We start from the raw sequence: 18,853 nt of genomic DNA, 5'->3' as shown, positions 1-18,853 counted from the left end.
AGCCATTGGTGCATCACCGCAGGATGGTGGTCTGTCCTGCAGTGCTCTGTTTTTTGTTTATCTAAATCGTAACAGCCTCCAGTCCCTCTGCAACACCCTGAGGTGGTCTTGTCTTCTAAACCTCCCTAGTATTTTTTCGTCACCGTTCATTCAGCATTAACCATAGGTTATCATTTAACTCTGTTCCCAGATCAGTTGTATATCTTTGAAGGCAAGGAAAACTTTTATAAAATATAATATCCATATGGAAAAGTACACATCATAATTGTACAACCGGATTAATGTTCACAAACTGAATGCAGCTGTAACCAGCACCCTGATTAATTAACAGATTACCCCAGCCTCCAGGGGTAACTACATTCCTGGTTTCCAACAGCACAGAAGAATCATGGCTGCATCTGTGCCCCGCGTCAGGGCCCTCACATGGGTCTGCTGCTCCATGTATGTCTTCCTTTGCTCAGGAGCTATGTGAGCATCGCCCACACTGCCACATGCAATACTGGGCTGCTCATTCTCACGGTGGTACATTTCCAGGTTTTCCATCTACGTCTGGGTAGTTCCCAGTTTTGGGTTTTTGCAGTGAGTGGTGCTACTGGTGACCTTGCAGACAAAGTTCTGTTGGTCACGTCCTCAGATGCAGCAGACTTGGGCGGTGCCCCCAGCTCCTCACGGAATCCGTGTTCCCATTAATTGCCCACCAAGTGTCCATTCAGTGAATTTTTACCAACTGACACACACATGCACACTCTTCCTTCCCCACCTGACCAGATCCTGGCTGTTATCAGTGTAGACTTTGTAGACTTCCTTTCAGGGACATTTTTATTTTGTTTTTTAGAAGGTATTCCCGGGGCTTGGCTTAGGGCTGTCCTCAGCAAGTGTTTGCTGAGTCTGCTTCTTGCCCGTGTTTTGTCATTATACTCTCACAGCAGCAGGTACTAAATGTGGGCACTGTCTCCTGTGCATGTGCCTTTCATTCCGTTGAAGCTGACCCTGTTTTTTCATGGTAGTGCAAAATGTTCCTAGCTTTGTTTTAGTATATAGTATATTAAACTTTATTAAGGAGAATGCTGTTTAAAATTAAATTATAAAAGAGCTTTTCTTTTCTTTTTTCAACAGTCGGATATTCTAAAAATCAAGCAATAGCACAGAGCTCAGGGTCTTTCCTTTGCTTTTTGGATTCGGTAAGTGACTTTTTGGTTATGATGTATGTATGTATGTTGGTTGGATAATTAAATGACTGCCCATTTTAGTGTGGTTCTTGGAAATCACTTTTCTAATATGTTATGATCATACTTAAAAGATAAGGTTGATAGGTTGTTGCTATTTAATTGCTGTACCACTTAATGAGTTAATTAATTAATGATAAAAGATTATGTAAATGTAAAATTGCACAGCAGAGAAAAATGTAAGCAAAAGGAAAATAAACAGGGGCAAATATGATACTGAAAAGGTGTATAATCGTAAATAGAAATAATTCATAAAAGTTGATAAGCAAACATAAAACTAGGTGGTAGGTGAACAGGCAAAGGACAGATAGGGGGCTCACAGAAGTGGACGTGCACATGACAGACATCTAAAAATTTTAAGTCATTTGTAAACAAACACAAATTACTGAGATACTTTTAAAAAAACCAAATTAATAAAGGTTTTTAGAAATGTAGATACTCAGTATTTCAGAAAGTATAAATTGGTACAGTGTTGACAGTCTATTTTGCATTTTGTATTAAGAACTTTAAAAACGCTTATGCCGTTGGCTCCTGAATTTCACATCTAGGTATCTCTGAAAAAGATTTGTGTGCAAAGAAGCTTCTGGTTGCTTACTGTGATGGAAAATCAGAAACAGGTTAGGATGTGGTAGTGAAGTAGTGCCGAAGAAATGTGGTATGAGTGAATTCCTGTAATGTTTATAAAGAATATTTAATAGCAGGACTAATGATTATAACGGGTGAGAAAAGGACCTGTAATTGCATATATAGTCTATACTCAACTGCGGATTTTCTTTTTAATTTTTCTGAAACAAACTTCAAGAGCATTCCTCTGTATTCATCTCTCCCCTGCAGGCTGGGGTCCTCCAGGTCTGGGGGTGCACAGGGCTTCTGTGCATTCCTAGGGGTGATGTTTACCTCCTCAAGGTTGGCACTGGCTCAGTCTCTGCCTGTGCTGAGTTAATTCACCTGTGGACTATCTTTTCATCTCATGTTGATGCAGCTCTTTTCCTTGATTACCAGAACTTCTGCTCATGTGGAAGTTTGGGAAGATTATGTGCCTGTGTGTGCAAAAAGTGAAATTTCACATTAAACAGGTCTGCTTTGAAAAAAACCCGGTGGGAGCCACCTCCCGGGCTGAGGTTTCCTGTCCTGTGGCCTTGGCCTTTTCCATCTTTCCTGTTAGACCAAAATGCTTCATATTTCTCTAGTTTTCTCCAGTTTTTTCACACAGAACATTCAGCCTTCGCTCCTGTTACATCATCTCCTTGCAGACCCTTTTCTGGGCTCATGTTTTCACACTCAAATGGCCCATCCAATGTTTTTCTACACAAAGATGGTTCCCACCAGACATCTATACCCACCACATTGAAAACTGTGCTTTTTACTGCCTTTGGGCAATGTGATTATGGCAGTTTTTTTCTGTTTGAGATTGTTCTTTCTGAAATAGTTTACAGGGATCGGGTACTGGTCTCTAATGACGACAACAGCAATGACATTTGGGTTTGTGCCCAGCAGGAGATGAGAGCCTCCTGTCCTCGCGGTGTGTCAGGGCCACCCTCCCTAATACACAGATCCCAACTTGGACACCTTTGTTTCCATCCTGGGCCAGAAGTAAAGAGAAAACACAGAGGTCACCTCTCCTCTCCAGGTCTCGTGCATAGCTTTCTTTTGTTTGCCGAAGTGCAGGAAAGGAAATGTATGTGGAGATGCAGGAGGCCCAAGAGGAAGTGTTGAGTGGGCACCTGGAAGCTGTTGGGGGAATGTAGACCCAGGAGTCACGTGTTAAAGCTGGGCAGGGTCTTGGCAGCAAGCTCTGCACTGGGGACAGCTGTTAGGGACAAGAGCAGGGTGAGAATCGGGCCCTGGAAATGCCTTTGAACCTCAGGGGTGGGAAAAGGAGAGAGTGGGTTGGACGCCTAGCCGGGATAGCCTCAGAACCTGTGGGAGGGGAGGGTGTAGGGGTGGTTCTGAGTAACAAGGACACTGCTACTGAGAGAGGAAAACCCATCAGGTTGGTTGTCACTGACGCCTCTGCTCCAGGCATGTCGAGAAAGATGATGGGGTGGAAGTCTGAGGAGGCCTTGCCCCCAACACTAGAGATCTGAACTGTTCTCAGGGTTTAGTTGAAATAAGTCATGAAATAGCACTAAAGTAAATTTTGGTACGTTTTGAGTGACAGACAGTGTTTGCGCTGGGACTTGCAAGACCGCCTGGCCATGGTAACGGCATGTTTGCCCTCCTGGTGACCATTGGGGCTGTCTGTCTGTGAGGGGGACCAGTGGGGGCATGGTGGGTGAGAGCCTGTGCTTTATTTAGGGTTCATCCTAGGATGCACAGATGTGCCCTGAGTTCTTGGTCTTTATAACAAAGTTTAGATTTGGTATCATAGTTAAAAAGAAAAAAGCAAACAAAAACATAGTAAAAGAGGAAAGGGCCCTGAGAAAAGCAACAAAAGTAGAGAGATAGAAAAACAGATCTGTGAGAGGGAGTTCAAGCTTCACGCATCTGAGGACAGCTTAACTCACGTCCTGTTGGCTCCAGAGAGGCATTTTACAGGTCTGTGCCAGCTAATTTTCCTGTGTCTGGAGAGAACAAAATACAGAATGGGTTCACCTTTTGTTTAGGGGTGTGATTACAGGCGGGGGAGCATTTCTTAGTTGTAATGTTGATGACGTCTTAAAGCAGGATGATGTAGAACGGTGACAGCTCCCCCTGCGGATGCAGAAGGTGTGGGAAGACTAGACACGGGGCTCCCATGCGGGTGTCTGGCCTTGTCTGACTCTCTTGTTCGGATCACATGCCTGGGCTTAGGAGCAGGTCTGCAAACGTTACAAGGCTGGACCTCTGGGGACCTTTCCTCAGATTTTGATGAGAAGAGACACAGCTGCACTGTAGAGTTCATGAAGATGAAAGAGGAAAGTCCTTGAAAGACCCTGCAGGTTTTCCCAGCTGAGCAGAAGAAATGTTACCTTCCAACTAGCTCTCAACACAGTCTGTGTAGGGGATTGTTAAAGCGAGTTGAACAAGTATGGTTCCTAATCTCCTGACCTCTAGGACATTTTAAGTGGATCTTCAACTCTTCCTCATAAAACATCTCCATCCTTCCCTGCTCCCCACCCCCAGAAAAGCTGCATCACAGTGAAGCCTCTGTGGACGTGGTTCTCTTCCTGTGGAACGTGCCTAGATGGGTTGTTTTGAAGACTTTGGGTGGCCCCAGATGTTCTGAAAGGTTGAGAGAAGCTTCCCACATGGCTGTCCTATCATCTGGTTCCCAAGGGGACAGGTTCATTATAAAAAACATGGCATGTTCCAGAATGTGAAATTGGCTGTGGTTTCTAACGGGCTGTTCCCGATAGAATGAATGATCTCATATGCTGTGTTGTAACTTCAAATTTCAATCTGGAGTAAAGATAGTAGTTGGAGAGACGAGTGAGCCCACAGATCTTTGTTTAAGCCATGCTCAGGTTCCACAGGTGCCCGTGTGGACACTCTGGACAGTTGTTGCTGAGTTTAAGATCCTGGTGCCTGTTTAGATTGGGGTGTCTAGGTAGCATTTCCTCTCCTGGCTAAGCACTATCATATGCTTGTCCTGGTTGGTTGTCTTTTCTTGGAAACTTCAGTAGAATAAAACAGAGCAAGCAAAGAGTCTGGCTTTTAAAGAAAACAGCCTTCAAGTATACATCATTACAGGGATTTGGGCTCCTGGCTTCTTGAAAACATGCAAATGCCAAGTCTGTGAAAACATTCTAGTGTAGCTGAACCCAGGGAGGGTCTGGCTTTTCCTAGAGCAGTACGTCCTTCTGAGTCAGGCCAGAAGTCAGGCCCGCAACAGAGAACCTCTGTCTGCCACTGTTTCGCCCTCATGCCTCCCGTTTACACTGGGGAACCTGGCAGCGTGGTTGTCCGCCTTGGGAATCTACATTTGTTGCCACGGAATAGTCTGTCCTGAACTGGGGCTTCACGCCAGTTCAGAGCTGAGAGGAGAGAGGCTAAGACGGAGCCACGGTGGGGAGGGTGGCTGCCAGCAGGACTGGGCCCAAAGGCTCTGCCTCCACGGACCTTGTATGCCCACCCTCGAGCTGGAGGTCATCGTCTGAGGATGCACCTGGTGACCATGGCGAAAGAGAACGACCAGCCTGTGTGTTTTCAGGCTCTGTATTCCCTGCATGAAGGGGCAGGACTGTGGCTCGTAGCCCTGCCCGAGGCCCTACTAAGCTTGCCCAGCCTGCCATCCCACCATCCCATGAGGCACGGCCGCACCCTGGGCTCCACTGGTGCAACTGGCCATTGGCGGAGGCCCTGCTGCAGGTCCCCGCCCACCTGAGTGTCGAAGGCCGCTCTCCGTTCCTCCAGCATTGCCCTCTCAGCTCCTTTCCCTCTGAGTTCCTTTATTTTATTTCTTCAGTTTCTAATCCTTGTGGTTTTCTCCTGCCTTGTTTGAGGTTGTGTACTTCTGACTTCTTAAGTTGGACCTTTAGTCTCCTTACTTGGTAGCCTTTCACTTTTTAAGGTAGGGTTTAAGGCAATTCATTTTCCACTCATGGAAAACTGGACTACTGTGGGCGTCTCACAGGTCTGAATATAACAGAACATCTTCGCTGTTGTTCAGTTACATTGTGTAATTTCCATTATGATTTCTTTTTAAATTTAGGTCTCAGGATCTCAGGAGCACAAAGTTAAGTTAATCATGATCCTTGATTCAGGACACATTCTCATCATTGGTTGATGTGTGGCCCCTTTTGTTTGTTTCTGTGTTTATGGCTGTGCCTCCATATTTATTTTAATAATGTTACAAGCACCCCCAATCTGCCACCCAAAACGGGAGCCAGCCTGGTCTTTGGCAACACATCCGAGTGTGTCTACCCTGCCTTCCTCAACCGGCGAATCCGTCAGCCCCAGCCATGCTCACTGTCCCCCACTCTCCTCTTCCAAATCATTTTTTGGTATCTATACAAATCTGAAAAATTTTTTTTTTATTTCAGTCTTTTTAATTTTATAAAAAGCCTGTCATGCTGTACATAATACTTTGGAACTTTTAAAACAATATTGTTAAGATTCCTCCATATTGTTACATCATTGTACTTAATTCAGTTTTTAAAAAAGGAGGTAGAATTTACCTACAGTGAAATGCAAGATTTTAATGTGAAATTTGGGTACAAAGTGAATAATTTGGTGTGTTTTGACAACTTACATACCTGTGTAACCAGCCCGGTCCAGACACTGCGTCTCGGTCGCTCAGGATGCCCCGCTCTCTTCCAGTTCTCACACCTGCCCCAGCACCACAGTTTAGGCACCTGCTGTTGGAGTCCACGTAAGTGAAATCATACAGGAGGTACTCTTCTGTGTTTAGCCTTTCACTCAACATAATGATTATTTATGATAATTTTGTGTATTAGTGGTTCATTCTTTTTTATTATTATCCATTGTATGACTGTACCACAATTTGTTTCTGTACTGCTTGTGGACATTAAGGTAGTTTACAGTTTGGGTTATTATAATAAAGGTACCAGAAACATTCCTGTATAACTATTTTTGTGGATGTGTAATTTCCATTTCTCTTGGAAAAATACCTGGGCTGGAATTGACAAGTCATAGGGTAAAGGTACTTTTAATTTTAAAAGAAGCTGCCAGTTTTCCAGAGGTTGTTTCCCTCACATTCCTGCCGTTGGCTGTGCCACTGCTCATGGACACGATGTTAACTTTTCTAGGAGAGAGGACTGGGTCTCACTGCAGTTTTAATTTACGTTTCCCTGATGGGTTGTTCATCTTGTTAATGAGCTGTGAGAGTTTGTAATATATTCTGGATACAAGTCCTTTGTCAGATAAATGGATTGTGAATATTTTCTCCCTATGTGGCTTGCTTTTTCATATTTTAATGGTGTCTTTTCATGAACAGACATTTTTTATATTCATAAAGTCCAGTTTATTGAGGTTTTTTTCTTTTATAGTTAAGTGATTTTTCATAAGAAATCTTGCTTGCCTTAGAGAAGTTATCTTGTGTTTTCTTCTAGTAGTTTACAGTTCTCACTTTTATGTTTAGATCTGTTGTCCATCTCAGATCGGTGTCTGTGTGTGGTATGAAGTAGGAGTCAAGGTTAACTTTCTTTCATGTGGATACTCAGTTCCAGCACCATTTGCTGGAGACTTTTTCTCCACTGAGTTGCGCTGACCCTTGGTTGAAAATCACTTGGCCGCATCGGTGTGGGTTTACTTCCAGGTCCTCTGTTCTGTTTGCCTGCTGTCTACTGTTCATTCAGCTGTCTGCCGAGCAGCGATCCACCGAGCAGGCGTACTGCATCTGTCCATCTTTTCTCCCGCTGGCGGCGTTTGAGCTGTTTCCAGGTTTTGCTTTTGTGAATGAGCTGCTGTGAGCCTTGCGGGGCCTCCTGCTGTACACGCATGAGGGTTCCTCCTGGGTGTGCCCAGAGTGGAATTGCCAGGTCACAGGGAGCAAAGGCGGTGCCTCCAGACACCTGTACCATCACTGTCCGTGTGGCAGTGGTCCCCTCCAGAGCCTCCACCGCTCTGGGCATTGTCTGGCTTTTAAGTGGGTGTGAAGTGGAGCCTGCTGTGTCTCGAAGGTCATGCGTCATGGGGAGCATCATCTTACCCTTTTCTGTGAAACGTGTCAGAATCTTTTTGCTTATTTCTCTTTTTCTTTTGAAACAATGACAACTTGGAGAAGAGTTTCAAGGATGGAACAAGGAACTTTTTGTTTCCCTGAGCCATTTGCGAGTGAGCCGCCAGCCTCACGTGCATCGTCCTGAGGATGTGTGTGTGTGTTTCCAGCAAAGGAGATCATCCCCCAGACCACAGGGACGTGGATGCCAAGGCACCTAATGCTCAGCCCCTGTATGTCCACCAGCTGCCCCGATGATGCCCCCGCAGCAGAGGGACCCCACTCAGAGTCACGTTGTGTCCAGCTGTCGCGTCTCTTTGATCTCCTTCAGTCTGGAGCATTCCTTAGCACCCTGACTTTCCTCCTCTTGACAGTTTTGAAGATTCCAAGGCCCTTCTGTAGAATGCCCCTTAAAGCTGAGTTGTCTGACGTTTCCTTGGCAGGGGATCAGCCCAGCTCCCTCCCTGCACATCTGAGGTGGTGCTGCCTTCTCACTGCTGCCTCAGTCGCGTCAGGCGCTTGAGGCTTTGACCTGCCCCGTTCCTGATGACGTTCACTTTGAGCACTTGACAGAGGTGGGGTCTGCGTGGGGAGAGGTACTGCAAGGCCAGGTGTCTGTCCTGCTCCTTGTCAGACTTACAGTATTTATTTGTGTGAGTGTGGACTTCTCACTTTCTGTTTTGTTTAAGAATTATCATCAGCTGCTGTGATTACTGATTGCAGCATTCACAATACCCGTGATTTGGCCAGTGGGAAACCCTTCAAACTGGCCTCGATGCCCTCTCACTCGGTCCCACCACCTGCGAGGACCTCCTGCCCTTCTGGAACATCAGGATGATCCAGGTTCATCGTTTGTTTTCTCTGGAATTCCTTGGATCAGCCATTTCTCAAGGAACTGGTTCTTCAGGAAGCCAAGGTTGAGGTGTTGGGTGTCATTACTATTGGGGTGGTGCTTTTCCTGGGCCCTCTTCATGGATGTAAAGCTACACAACTACGCCATTTGTCAAGTTAGGCAAATCGTAAGTAAAGCCAAAATGTTTCATTATTTTAGTTATACTAAGTTTCCATTTGTAGTGTCAGGGCTAGGGCTCAAGCCCTTCAAACCCATTGTACAGACTGGGTCACCAGACCCCTCACACGCAGGTCCACACTAAATAATTGAGAAAGATCCTGGGAGCCCATTGGCAGATGACATGAGCCCAGTCCTCAGCAGCAGCGGCCTTCTTGTGGCATCCCAGGGGCCCTGGAAGCAACAGCTTGCAGCAAAAGCCTCCAGCAGCAGTAGCAGCAGGGGCAGGGGTGCCCTGGAACCAAGCCACTCATCCTTTTTACTTAAGTCATAACCCAGGACACCTGGGTGCACATGCACACTTACATTAGATAGTAACCAGGGAACACCTGGGTGCACATGGATTTTTACAGCAAATGCTTGGCAAGATTCTGAACATCTGAGGGGCCCTGACCGTTTTCCTATATTTACCCTATAATGGGCAGAGCTGAGGAATATGCATGCGTGTGCGTGTGTATGCATGTGTGTGCACACATATACACACAATTTACACCCACGTTTACTTCCACACATCTGTGTATTAGAAACCGTGCTTCTCAGGACACTGATTCATGTTCTAGCAGGCTGGTGGACATCTTTTTCTCTTCCCCCCGTCTCCCGCCACTGTGCGTGACCACCTCACCTTGCATGCCACCCCTCCACACACCTCTCTTGAGAGGGAGGCAGAGAGGGAGTGTGAGGTAAAGTTTTCAGAAGCTTGAGGCATTGTTTCAGAGATCCCAGGAAGGGAGCCCTGCGGGGCCCAAGGCCGTGGGAGGACACCAGGCCATGCTGAGCCCAGCCCTGCCTACTGGCTCTCGGGGGCACTCTTCTTAGACGGCCCCTTCTTTGGCCTGGCCTTTCCTGGGGTCGGGGATAGTTATCAGGGTCTGTGGGGAAGGGGCTCAGGGAGAAGATGGTGGGGGTTGGCAGTGAAGGCAGGATGGAACTGTGATGTTCTGTCTCAGTGTGGGAATGATGCCAAGGAGACAAAGTCCAGAATTTGACCACAGACTCTACATTAAAGTGGAGCATTTTTTGGTGAGGAATGGGGTAGAGAGTAGGGGGCCCTCTGCTGGGGCACTGAGGCTGCCTTGTGACTTGTGCCCCCTGGAATGCCATCTGCGGCCCTGTGTGGAATTCGGAACCTATGTCCATCAGGAGAGACCATGTCAGAGGCACGCTGCATGCTGGGCTCGGTGCAGGAGCTCACTCATGCGGCAAGTCGGCCCGCTGCGTGCCCAGAGTTGCAGTGGGCCCTGGGCCTGCGGCCTCCCTGACAGCTCCTCCTGGCTCCTGCTGCCCCTTCCTTGCCCACCCCCACCCTGAGCTGTGGCCCCTGGAGCCCTCGTGTGCCCCTCCGCATCAACAGGCCAGCCTCCTCCACTCAGTGATGCCCACCCCCCACTCTGTGCAGTAGTGGGAGCTGCCTGCCCCTTCTCAGCACTTATCTCCTTCGATAGACGTATCATTTGTTTATTTCCTCCGTTGTCTGTCCCCCAGTCGCTCTTGGCTCTCGCAGGCAGGAGTGAGGGGCTGTGTCTTCATTGATGTCTGGGAGCTCCTGGGACAGCACTCAGCAAGTGGTAGGACTCAATAAATGCTTGTAAGCGAATGAAGGCAGTTTAGCGTTCAATTTTATAGTCAAGTTAGACTGAATTAAATACTTTTGTGGTCCTGTCTGGGCACACTAACCTTTTGGACATTATTTCCATGGAAAATGATATTCTGAGTTTCTTACTTGTCCTACATACACACGAGCTTTTAGAAACTGTTGCATGGAATGCAGCTCTTCAGAGAACTGTGCTCACGTAATGTATTTCCTTTGTGATGTTGCTGGGAGCCAGTTAGCTCCTTTCCAGGAGTGTCAGGAGGGCCTTCCCCATGATGGCTGTCACTGTTGGTTTCAGGTATCTGCAAATAATGTAAAAACATTTGTTTTAGGGAGAAAATGGATCCATGGAAGATTCTGCTGTTCCAGACTGTGTCCATCAGTGATGCTTCCGGTGAGCAGGAGGTCATCTCCCCACCTTCTGAGAACTGGGGAACCCAGTGTTCTCAGGGATAGTCCTTAATACGTCAGGCAAAGCATGAAGCTGTGTGACGTGTGGTGCAGGGATTGGCCCAACATTCCTCCTACTGAGCAGGACTGGCACCCTCCAGAGAAAGAGCAAGGACCAATTAGGACAACGGACATTTAGTGTGGCCTTTGGCTTCCCAATAGAGACCAAGGACTGTCATGTCAGGAAATTCTGACCCAAAAGAGGGAGCCTGGGGCGTTCCCTGGGAGAAGGCGTGTTTTGTTGAGCTTAGAGGAGTGCCATTCCATTTGTTCAGGTCATCTTTGATTTCTTTCATCAGTGTTTTGTAATTGTCAGGATACAGACAGATCACGTACGTGCTTTAAGTTTGTACCACTGTGTTTAATTTTCTCTGGAGCAGTGGTAAATGCACACTGAGTGTGTAGAAACGGGATTGGTTTTTGTGTGTTGATCTTCATTCTGTGACGCTGCAGAACCTGCTTATGAGTTTCAGGGTGTTTTTTGTAGATTCCTTGGGATTTTCTGTGTACACACGTGTCATCTGCACACAAGGACAGTGTTCTCTCTTCCTGACTCACTGTGTGCCTTTTACTCCCTGTCTCGCCTTATTACACTGGCTGGAACCTCCGCTGCTGTGTTGAGGGTGAGGCGTGCCGACACCTCGCTTCATCCTGATCCTGGAGCGCTCGGCCTCCCACTGCTGTGTGTGTTCTCAGCTGTAGGCTTTCTGTAGATTTATTTATCAGGTTGAGATGGTTCTTCTCTGTTCCTAACTGGCTGAGAGTTTTTATCACGAATAGGGGTTGGATTTTGTCAGATGCTTTTTCTGTATCCATTTGGGCTTTGTTGGTTTTAAAAATATGCTTGTTACTGAAGATTTGATTTTTTTCCCCATATTCTTGGGATTTAGGAATTTTTCTTTGTGTCAGGAGTCATGCCTGGCATTTGGTGGGTCCTTCCAAAGTGCAGACTCAAGTTTTTTCAAATGAGGTAAGTTTTTCTATACTAACTCTTAATCTCTCCTTTCTTAGTCTTGCTCCCTTCCTGGTTCCTTGTGTCTGAGCACTGGGCCTCACTGTTTGCTCATCTCCCTTTGACCTCTGTTCTTTCAGTTTTGCATCTCACAGCTTGACCTTCCTGTTCATTCACTCAGCTGTGAGCTGTGACCACGCTCTTTCGTTTTAGCCACTGCATCTGAAAGTCAGATCTCTCACTGTTCGTGTGGGGAGCCTTGCCTCCCAGGTCTCAGGGCGTCTTTGTGAGGCCTCCTGGCTTGCTGGCCCTGTCACCTGCTCTTGGGTGGCTCCAGACTAGCTGCTGTGAGGCAGTCTTCTCGCTTCCTGCGTGTTAGATGTGCTAATAGTCGACTATGTTTGTGGTCTCTGCTCCCTTGGAGGTCAGGCCAAGCTGTCAGGCTGTGGTGGCAGCAGTGTGCAGGGAGGTGGCCTTCTGGCCCATGCTGGCTGGTCCTGTTGGGCTCTGGGGAGGCCTGGGCCCCGGGGTCCTTGGTCTCCAGGCTGGCTCTCTCCCAGCCCCAGGGTGGAGAGAAGCTTGATAGGCTTGTCCTCCTCCCCTGATCTCCTGGGCCCCGGGGTCCTTGGTCTCCAGGCTGGCCCTCTCCCAGCCCCAGGGTGGAGAAAAGCTTGATAGGCTTGTCCTCCTCGTCTGATCTCCTGATGATGTGCACAGGCATGCACGCTTGGGCATCTGCAGGGCTGCGGGGTGGGCTGCCTCCAAGAGTCTGGTCTCAGGCTGTTGGCCACTCTCTCTTCAGGAGAACTGATGCTGGAGTAGCTACCTCAGCACTCTTGGTTACTAGTTGCATGGAATATCTCTTTCCATTCTTTCACTTTTAATCTGTGGCTCTTCGCTGCACTCTGGGCTGGCTCATACACCCAGTGATGGTATTGGATGGGGTAGAGGGATCTGGACACACCTTGGGTCGCGCATTTCAGACCCTGTGTTTGCAGTTATCCCTCCCAGGCCCTCTTTCTGCATCATTGCAGCGTCCACTTGTTTGTTGCAGGATGTGACCTAGGTCACACTCTGCATGTAAGAGGGTGGCCCAGCCTCACCTCTCCATATCCAGGGCCCAAGCCATGTTAAGGGTGAGTGGCGGCCACAGGCTCAGCTCAGGGCTCCATTGCTGGGGGTTTTGACACTCTTGGACTCGCTTCTGTGACAAAGTCATCTTCATTTCATGGTGGGATCAGTTCCCTGGAAGTTCCCCAGCCCAGTCTTTGCACATTAAACAGTTGTTTATCCTTACAGGACTAGGCATCCCATGGAGTTCACCTCACCTGGAGATCTGAGGAAGCTCACCATAGAGGGCTGTGAGCAAGCTCCTCCATGGCCTCATGAACTCGGGATTTCCATGTAGTCTTGGAGGTGACTTGATTCCCAGTTTAAGAAGCTATTCAGAAAAACAACAAACCACCACTTCCAAGAGGGAATCAGTGTTTAAGTTAAAAACAGGGAATGCCAGTCTGGAAGACAGCCCAGCACAGAGGCCATTACTAAATTAATTGGCAGCAGTAAGATTCATGTGAAGGATGTTCTCTAAAATGTGAAGGGCCTTCAAAAAGTTCATGGAAAAATTAGTACTGCTTCTTAATTCAATTCTTCCATAAACTTTTTGAAGTATCCTCGAATAGTGCTACGGACTAAGAGGGATCTATTGAGTCTGTTCTTTTCTGTCTTGATTTTCCTGAGGAAAGGAGAAATGTTTTTGACATCTATAGGGAAAGTGAAAGTATATGGTCAGGGTCCCTCAGATGTTCAGAATCTTGCCAAGCATTTGATGTAAATAGGCACATGCGCCCAGATGTTCCTTGGTTTTTGTCTAATGTAATTGCTCTTGTGCACCCAGGTGTTCTTTGGTTGTCTGACTCCACCCAGGTGTTTCTGGGTTATTGGACCTAATTATAAAGAACAAACTGCTCTGATCCACAGTGCCCCCGCCCTGGGACTCCCCCCCCAGGTGGGGAGCGGGGCAACAGGGAGGCCACTAGTGCTGCTGGAGGTTGTTGCTGCCAGTGCCCTTGCGATGCCCCGGGAGGCCACTAGGGCAGCTGCTGCTAGCTACCTAAGCTTGCATCTGAATAAAGCCTATAAATTTTAACCCCTGTCTCCGAGGATCTTTTTCCTATTACCTAGCTCGTGTACCTGCATGTTAGGGGTTTGTGACCCAGTCTGCACAACAGGTTTGAAGGGTCTCTGAGCCCTAGCCTGAGAACATCTGAAACTGACACGATAGATCAGTGGTTCCCAGCCTTGTAGCTGTCGAGCATACAGAGAAGGTGGTGCTGTCCATCAGTTTCTGTGTGAACAGAGAAGGCAGCCTTGGCTGAAGTGATCCAGGCCTCTGGTGGGGGCTCCTGCACAGGTGGCCAGGATGAATCAGGCAGACTTTACTTCCAGGTGTGGACGGTCTTGAACCCTCATGTATGTTTACCCCTTTTTAACCTTTATGTCTCATAGGAAGTGTGGGGACAGCAGGCCCCCATGTTAGATGAGTCCTCCCTAGGCTGTGCCCTCCAGCAGCTCCAGCGTTAGACACTCACGCATCTGGCGTTGTCTCTAGTGAGACAGAAGAAGAAACCAGCACAGAATCAGTAGAGGAGGAAGGTCTTTTAAATGACTAATCTACAGGTGACTGAAAAAGTAATTTCAACCTCTTCTGTTGTTAAACACTTTGTCAAACTGCTAGCATGTAGAAATGCTGGCTGACTGAACTGTGGACGGCTTGTGTTTCTGCTTCCCCTTCCAGCTCTTTGGTGTAGGTACAGGGAGGCAGAAGTAGCGAGATTGCGTGCCCCCACCCCCCACGACGCATTTAACAGGAATGCACTTTGTCTTGGGTGGTTCCGAGAGCAAAGCATTTGACCACAGCATGTGGTGGTTACCGGGAGGTTGCTGAATAAGGGTGCTTCGCTGTACTTAGAACAGTATGCTAATCAGTAGCTTTTCATTGTAGATGCGGCCAGCTGGGCGAGGAAGTTAGTCTTTCCTCATCTCCTCATATTCCACCTGATTTTTATATCTGACTTATGATTATGGCATGGAATTATTTAGAAAAGAATGTTGGTATCAGCTGTGCAGAATCTGCTACAACTTTAGAAACCAATGGAGAAACGTGGCTGTGAGCACAGGCCCGGCCCAGGTCCAGGCTGAGGGGAGAGTGCTGTGTTTACAGTGCACGGCTCTTCCAGCTGTGCTTCAGTGAGAAAATCTAGCTGCAAAGGCAACTGCTGGCTGTCCCTAAGCAGGAGAGAGCAAGCTGAACCTGCTGGTGTGCCTGGCTGGGAGCCACAGAGAGGGGAGGAAAAACCAGGGGACAGCGACTCATCTTGGCCAGTCATCATTGCGGACATTTGGTCGTAGGTCCCTGAGTCATTTTTCCTGTCTTAGAGCTGGTGGTATGCAAAAAACTACAAGTTTTCATGTGAATATGTCCATAATTTAGGTAACTTAAGTTGTTTTCAAATTAAAGGTACTTTGCCGAGTTTTAAAAAGTTATATTTTTCAATCTGTATCATGGGAACAAACATTCCTCTTCCATTAAAACAAACAATTGACAAAGTTTTCTGTAGAGAATTATTTTAAAGATGTTATCAACTGACTTGAGAGTGATCGGTGCCTCTGTGGCACGTCGATGTGTCACCTTTTTACCTACAGGTGGCATAGCGTGTTTGGCTGTTCTCAGGCTGGCTGCAGGTGCACTCACAGGAGGGATCCCGGTGCCTGGAGCTCCATGGGGGTTGGCTGCCCAACAGGTCTGGGAGGAGCAGTTAGGGTGACAGTACCCCCCACCCCACCAGCTCGGCCTGCCTCTTCACCAGACACACACCACTCCCTTCCCGTCTGCTATATTCATCCTCTCATTTTCTTTCCTAAGAGAAAAATTATGGGCTTGTGTTTTTCAAGGCCCAGAGTGGTTTTAGCTGGTTCGGGGGCAGGGCCACGTGATTTTAGTGGTGACTGTTCCCAAAAAGTCTTGGATAACTTTGACCTTGATTCACAAGGCAGAAGATTCCTCTTACTGAATTGGCAGCTGCAAATCAGTAAAGATCTGTGTAGACACCTCCACTCTTTGCAAGAAGAGATATTCCCTATTCTTAACACAGATGTTCAGAAAGCTTTCTCTTGAACAGAGGAAAAATAGAAAGTAGAGGTACAGGCTTGTGCAAGCCCTGAGAGGAAGGCGGTGCACTGGAGCTGCTTGGCACTTCTCAAGCAGCCCTCAGTAGGCGACTGTGTTTACCATTGGGTTTCTCAGCCCAATGGGTGTTGTTCTTGGCAAACTGAGCTGAGGCTCTTGCTGGATGCCACTAAATGTAATTTTTTTTTTTAGGGACTAATGCCCCTGACAATAGTGAGCTTTTGAAATATTTTTATTTTTGTACAGTGTTTTCATTTTAAGGCTTAGGAAAGGGAAATGACCTGAGTATTTGTTCAGCTGCTCCTCCAAAACGCTGGTTCCGAGACCTGCTGACCAGGGAGAGCTTGTTGAAAACACGAATTTCTGGGGCCTCTGCAGACATGCGCACTTCAGAGCTCACCGGTGGATTCTGTGTTTTTAACAAGCTTCCAAGTGATTCTTTTACAGCCAGCACCAGACTGCGTGGCCAACGGGCTGCTTCTGGGACAGAGCTGCACTCCGAGTTCACGTGTAAGTCAGTGCTCCAAGTGGTGTGTCCCCAGATGCCTGGTGGTAATTTTGCCTCTTGACATGACAGCTTCACCCACCAGTCCTCATCATCCCACCTACCATGCATTGTCTCCAGTGGGCTGCCCATCTATTTCCTTCCTGGCATTGGCTCTGGTGCAGTCCGTGTTCATTTCCCACTAAATTATGGGCTCAATGAGAGGAGAGACGCTGTCTTTCTTTGTATCCCTAGGGTCTCGCTCAAAGTTAGTGCTCAGTGATACTGGATGGAACCTGTCATACTGCTGTTTTTGTAGGTCAAAAGTGGTCAGACGTTTGCAGTTTCGTGTGCATCAGATTTGACCTGATGTTTGTTGACTGGATGAACAAAGAGGGAAAATTCATTGCATATACCACATGTGGGATGGCCAGGTATTGCTGGAACCTTGAGAAGAAAGTCACCTTGGTGGCAAAATTGTCTAAATAAAATTCCTGGCTGAGGAGGAAAAGGGTTAGGCAAGGTGTGAAGTCCAGAGAGGAGGGGAGGGGAGGGGAGAGAGTGACCTCTCTGATCTTGCTGCAGAGCCCAAGGAGAAAAGTCAGACAGTACCTTAGAAGTATTTGTTCTTTCTTTGCAAGAAGTTGGGAACCCATGGTGAGCTCCAAACTCACACTGCCCACACGTGGGAGAGAACAGGGTTTTCCGGGCTGTCTGGATCTGCTGGGAACAGTGGTAGCAGATGCCTGTGGCTCTCATTGTCCCATCTCAGAGCGATGGCTGTCAGCAGGTCAGAGGATTGTGCTGGAGCTGGGATGGGGCTCAAGGCACAGACCCTGCCCCTGAGAGCCCCCAGATAAGGCCTGGACTTGCTGGAGAACAGGGCAAGGTGGGCAGAAGTTGGGAAGGTCCTCCCAAGGAGAGATGACTATGGATTCTGCTCCCCAGGCCCTGCTCCCTGGGTGTAGGACCAGGAACTCGTGTCGGGGGTATCTGACAGCCCAGGAACGCTCCAACTCTAGGTCTTTTGTTTGTTCATCCTTCCTGTCTTTCGCTGGTCAGAGGGAATTCTTGTCCTCTCTCCCAGTGAAAGGGATTTCGTCCTCCACAACCCCTGAGGATGGAGCAAGAAGCCAGGGGGTGTGGCTCCAGGAGGGGAGGGTGGGGCCTTGGGAGGGGGCATGGCCTAGGCACAGCAAGAAGCTGAGGGGGTGGGGCTCCAGCACAGGAAGGGGTGGGGCCTGAGGATGGAGCAAGAAGCCAGAGGCTGTGGCTCCAGGAGGGGAGGGCGAGGCCTTGGGAGGGGGCATGGCCTAGGCACAGCAAGAAGCTGAGGGGGTGGGGCTCCAGCACAGGAAGGGGTGGGGCCTGAGGGAGCAAGAAGCCAGGGGGTGTGGCTCCAGGAGGGGAGGGCGAGGCCTGGGGAGGGGGAAGGTCCTGGGCACAGCAAGAAGCCGGGGGGTGTGGCTCCAGGAGGGGAGGGCGGGGCCTTGGCAGGGGACGAGTCCTGGGCACAGCAAGAAGCTGTGGGGGTGGGGCTCCAGGAGGGAAGGGCAAGACCTCAAGAGGAAGGAACCACCTTGGCACCTTTGTAGAAAATCAGTTGACAGAAAAAGTGTGGGTCTATTTCTGGACTCTGTTCTGTTCCTTGATCTTTATATCTGTCTTTATGCCAGTACCACACTGTCTTGATTACTGTAGCAGCTGCAGTAATAAACTTACAGGGCAGCTTTCTAGTAAGTCCTGAAATCGGGTGTTGTAAGTCCTCCAGCTTTGTTCTTCCCTCTTAAAGTTTTTTTGTTGGTTTTTTTAGGTCCTTTGATTTTCTGCAAAATTTTGGGATCATCTTGTCAAGGCTGCTTGGATTTTTATTGGGGTTGCATTGAGTCTATAGGTCCATTTGAGGATCTTAACAATATTGAGTCTCCTAATCCATAAACATGATATATTTCTTTTATTTAGGCTTCCTTGAATTTTACTCAGGAATGTTTTGTAGTTTTCAGGATTAGGGGGAAAAAAAAAAAGTAAGTATTTTATGGGTTTTGGTATTATTAAAAAGTGGTATTAAAAAATTTATCTCCCAGTTTTGTTGCTGTCAATATGCTAAATTCACTTATTCTAGGAGGTTTTTGTTCATGTTCTTTAGGATCTTCTATGAAATGATCGCGCCACCTATGATAAAGACTCTTTTACCTCTTTCTTTCTGATCTGTGTGCTCTTACTCCTTGTGCATGGCTCACTGTACTGTCCAGGACCTACAGCGCAACACTGCGTAGACATCGTCTTAGTGA

The 18,853-nt window shown here is 47.9% G+C and overlaps 1 protein-coding gene across 9 annotated transcripts in view; it reads left to right on the top strand.

Annotated features, from left to right (window-relative positions):
• The window catches only part of B3GNTL1 (UDP-GlcNAc:betaGal beta-1,3-N-acetylglucosaminyltransferase like 1), a 143,673-nt gene that overhangs the window by 11,098 nt on the left and 113,722 nt on the right, over positions 1-18,853 (top strand). For 8 of the 9 annotated variants that reach the window (XM_063080813.1, XM_063080812.1, XM_063080811.1 and 5 more), the window contains one exon: positions 1,117-1,181. In XM_063080813.1, coding sequence (XP_062936883.1) covers positions 1,117-1,181 — 65 coding nt within the window. Of the gene's footprint in view, positions 1-1,116; positions 1,182-14,512; positions 14,581-18,853 lie in introns of those variants that run through there. The other variant, XM_063080819.1, reaches the window with a different exon arrangement.

Source organism: Cynocephalus volans, chromosome 16 (assembly GCF_027409185.1).
Source record: "Cynocephalus volans isolate mCynVol1 chromosome 16, mCynVol1.pri, whole genome shotgun sequence".
Lineage (NCBI taxonomy): Eukaryota > Metazoa > Chordata > Mammalia > Dermoptera > Cynocephalidae > Cynocephalus > Cynocephalus volans.
The sequence above is the reverse complement of the archived record's forward strand: the minus strand, read 5'-3'. Positions and strand labels throughout refer to the sequence as shown.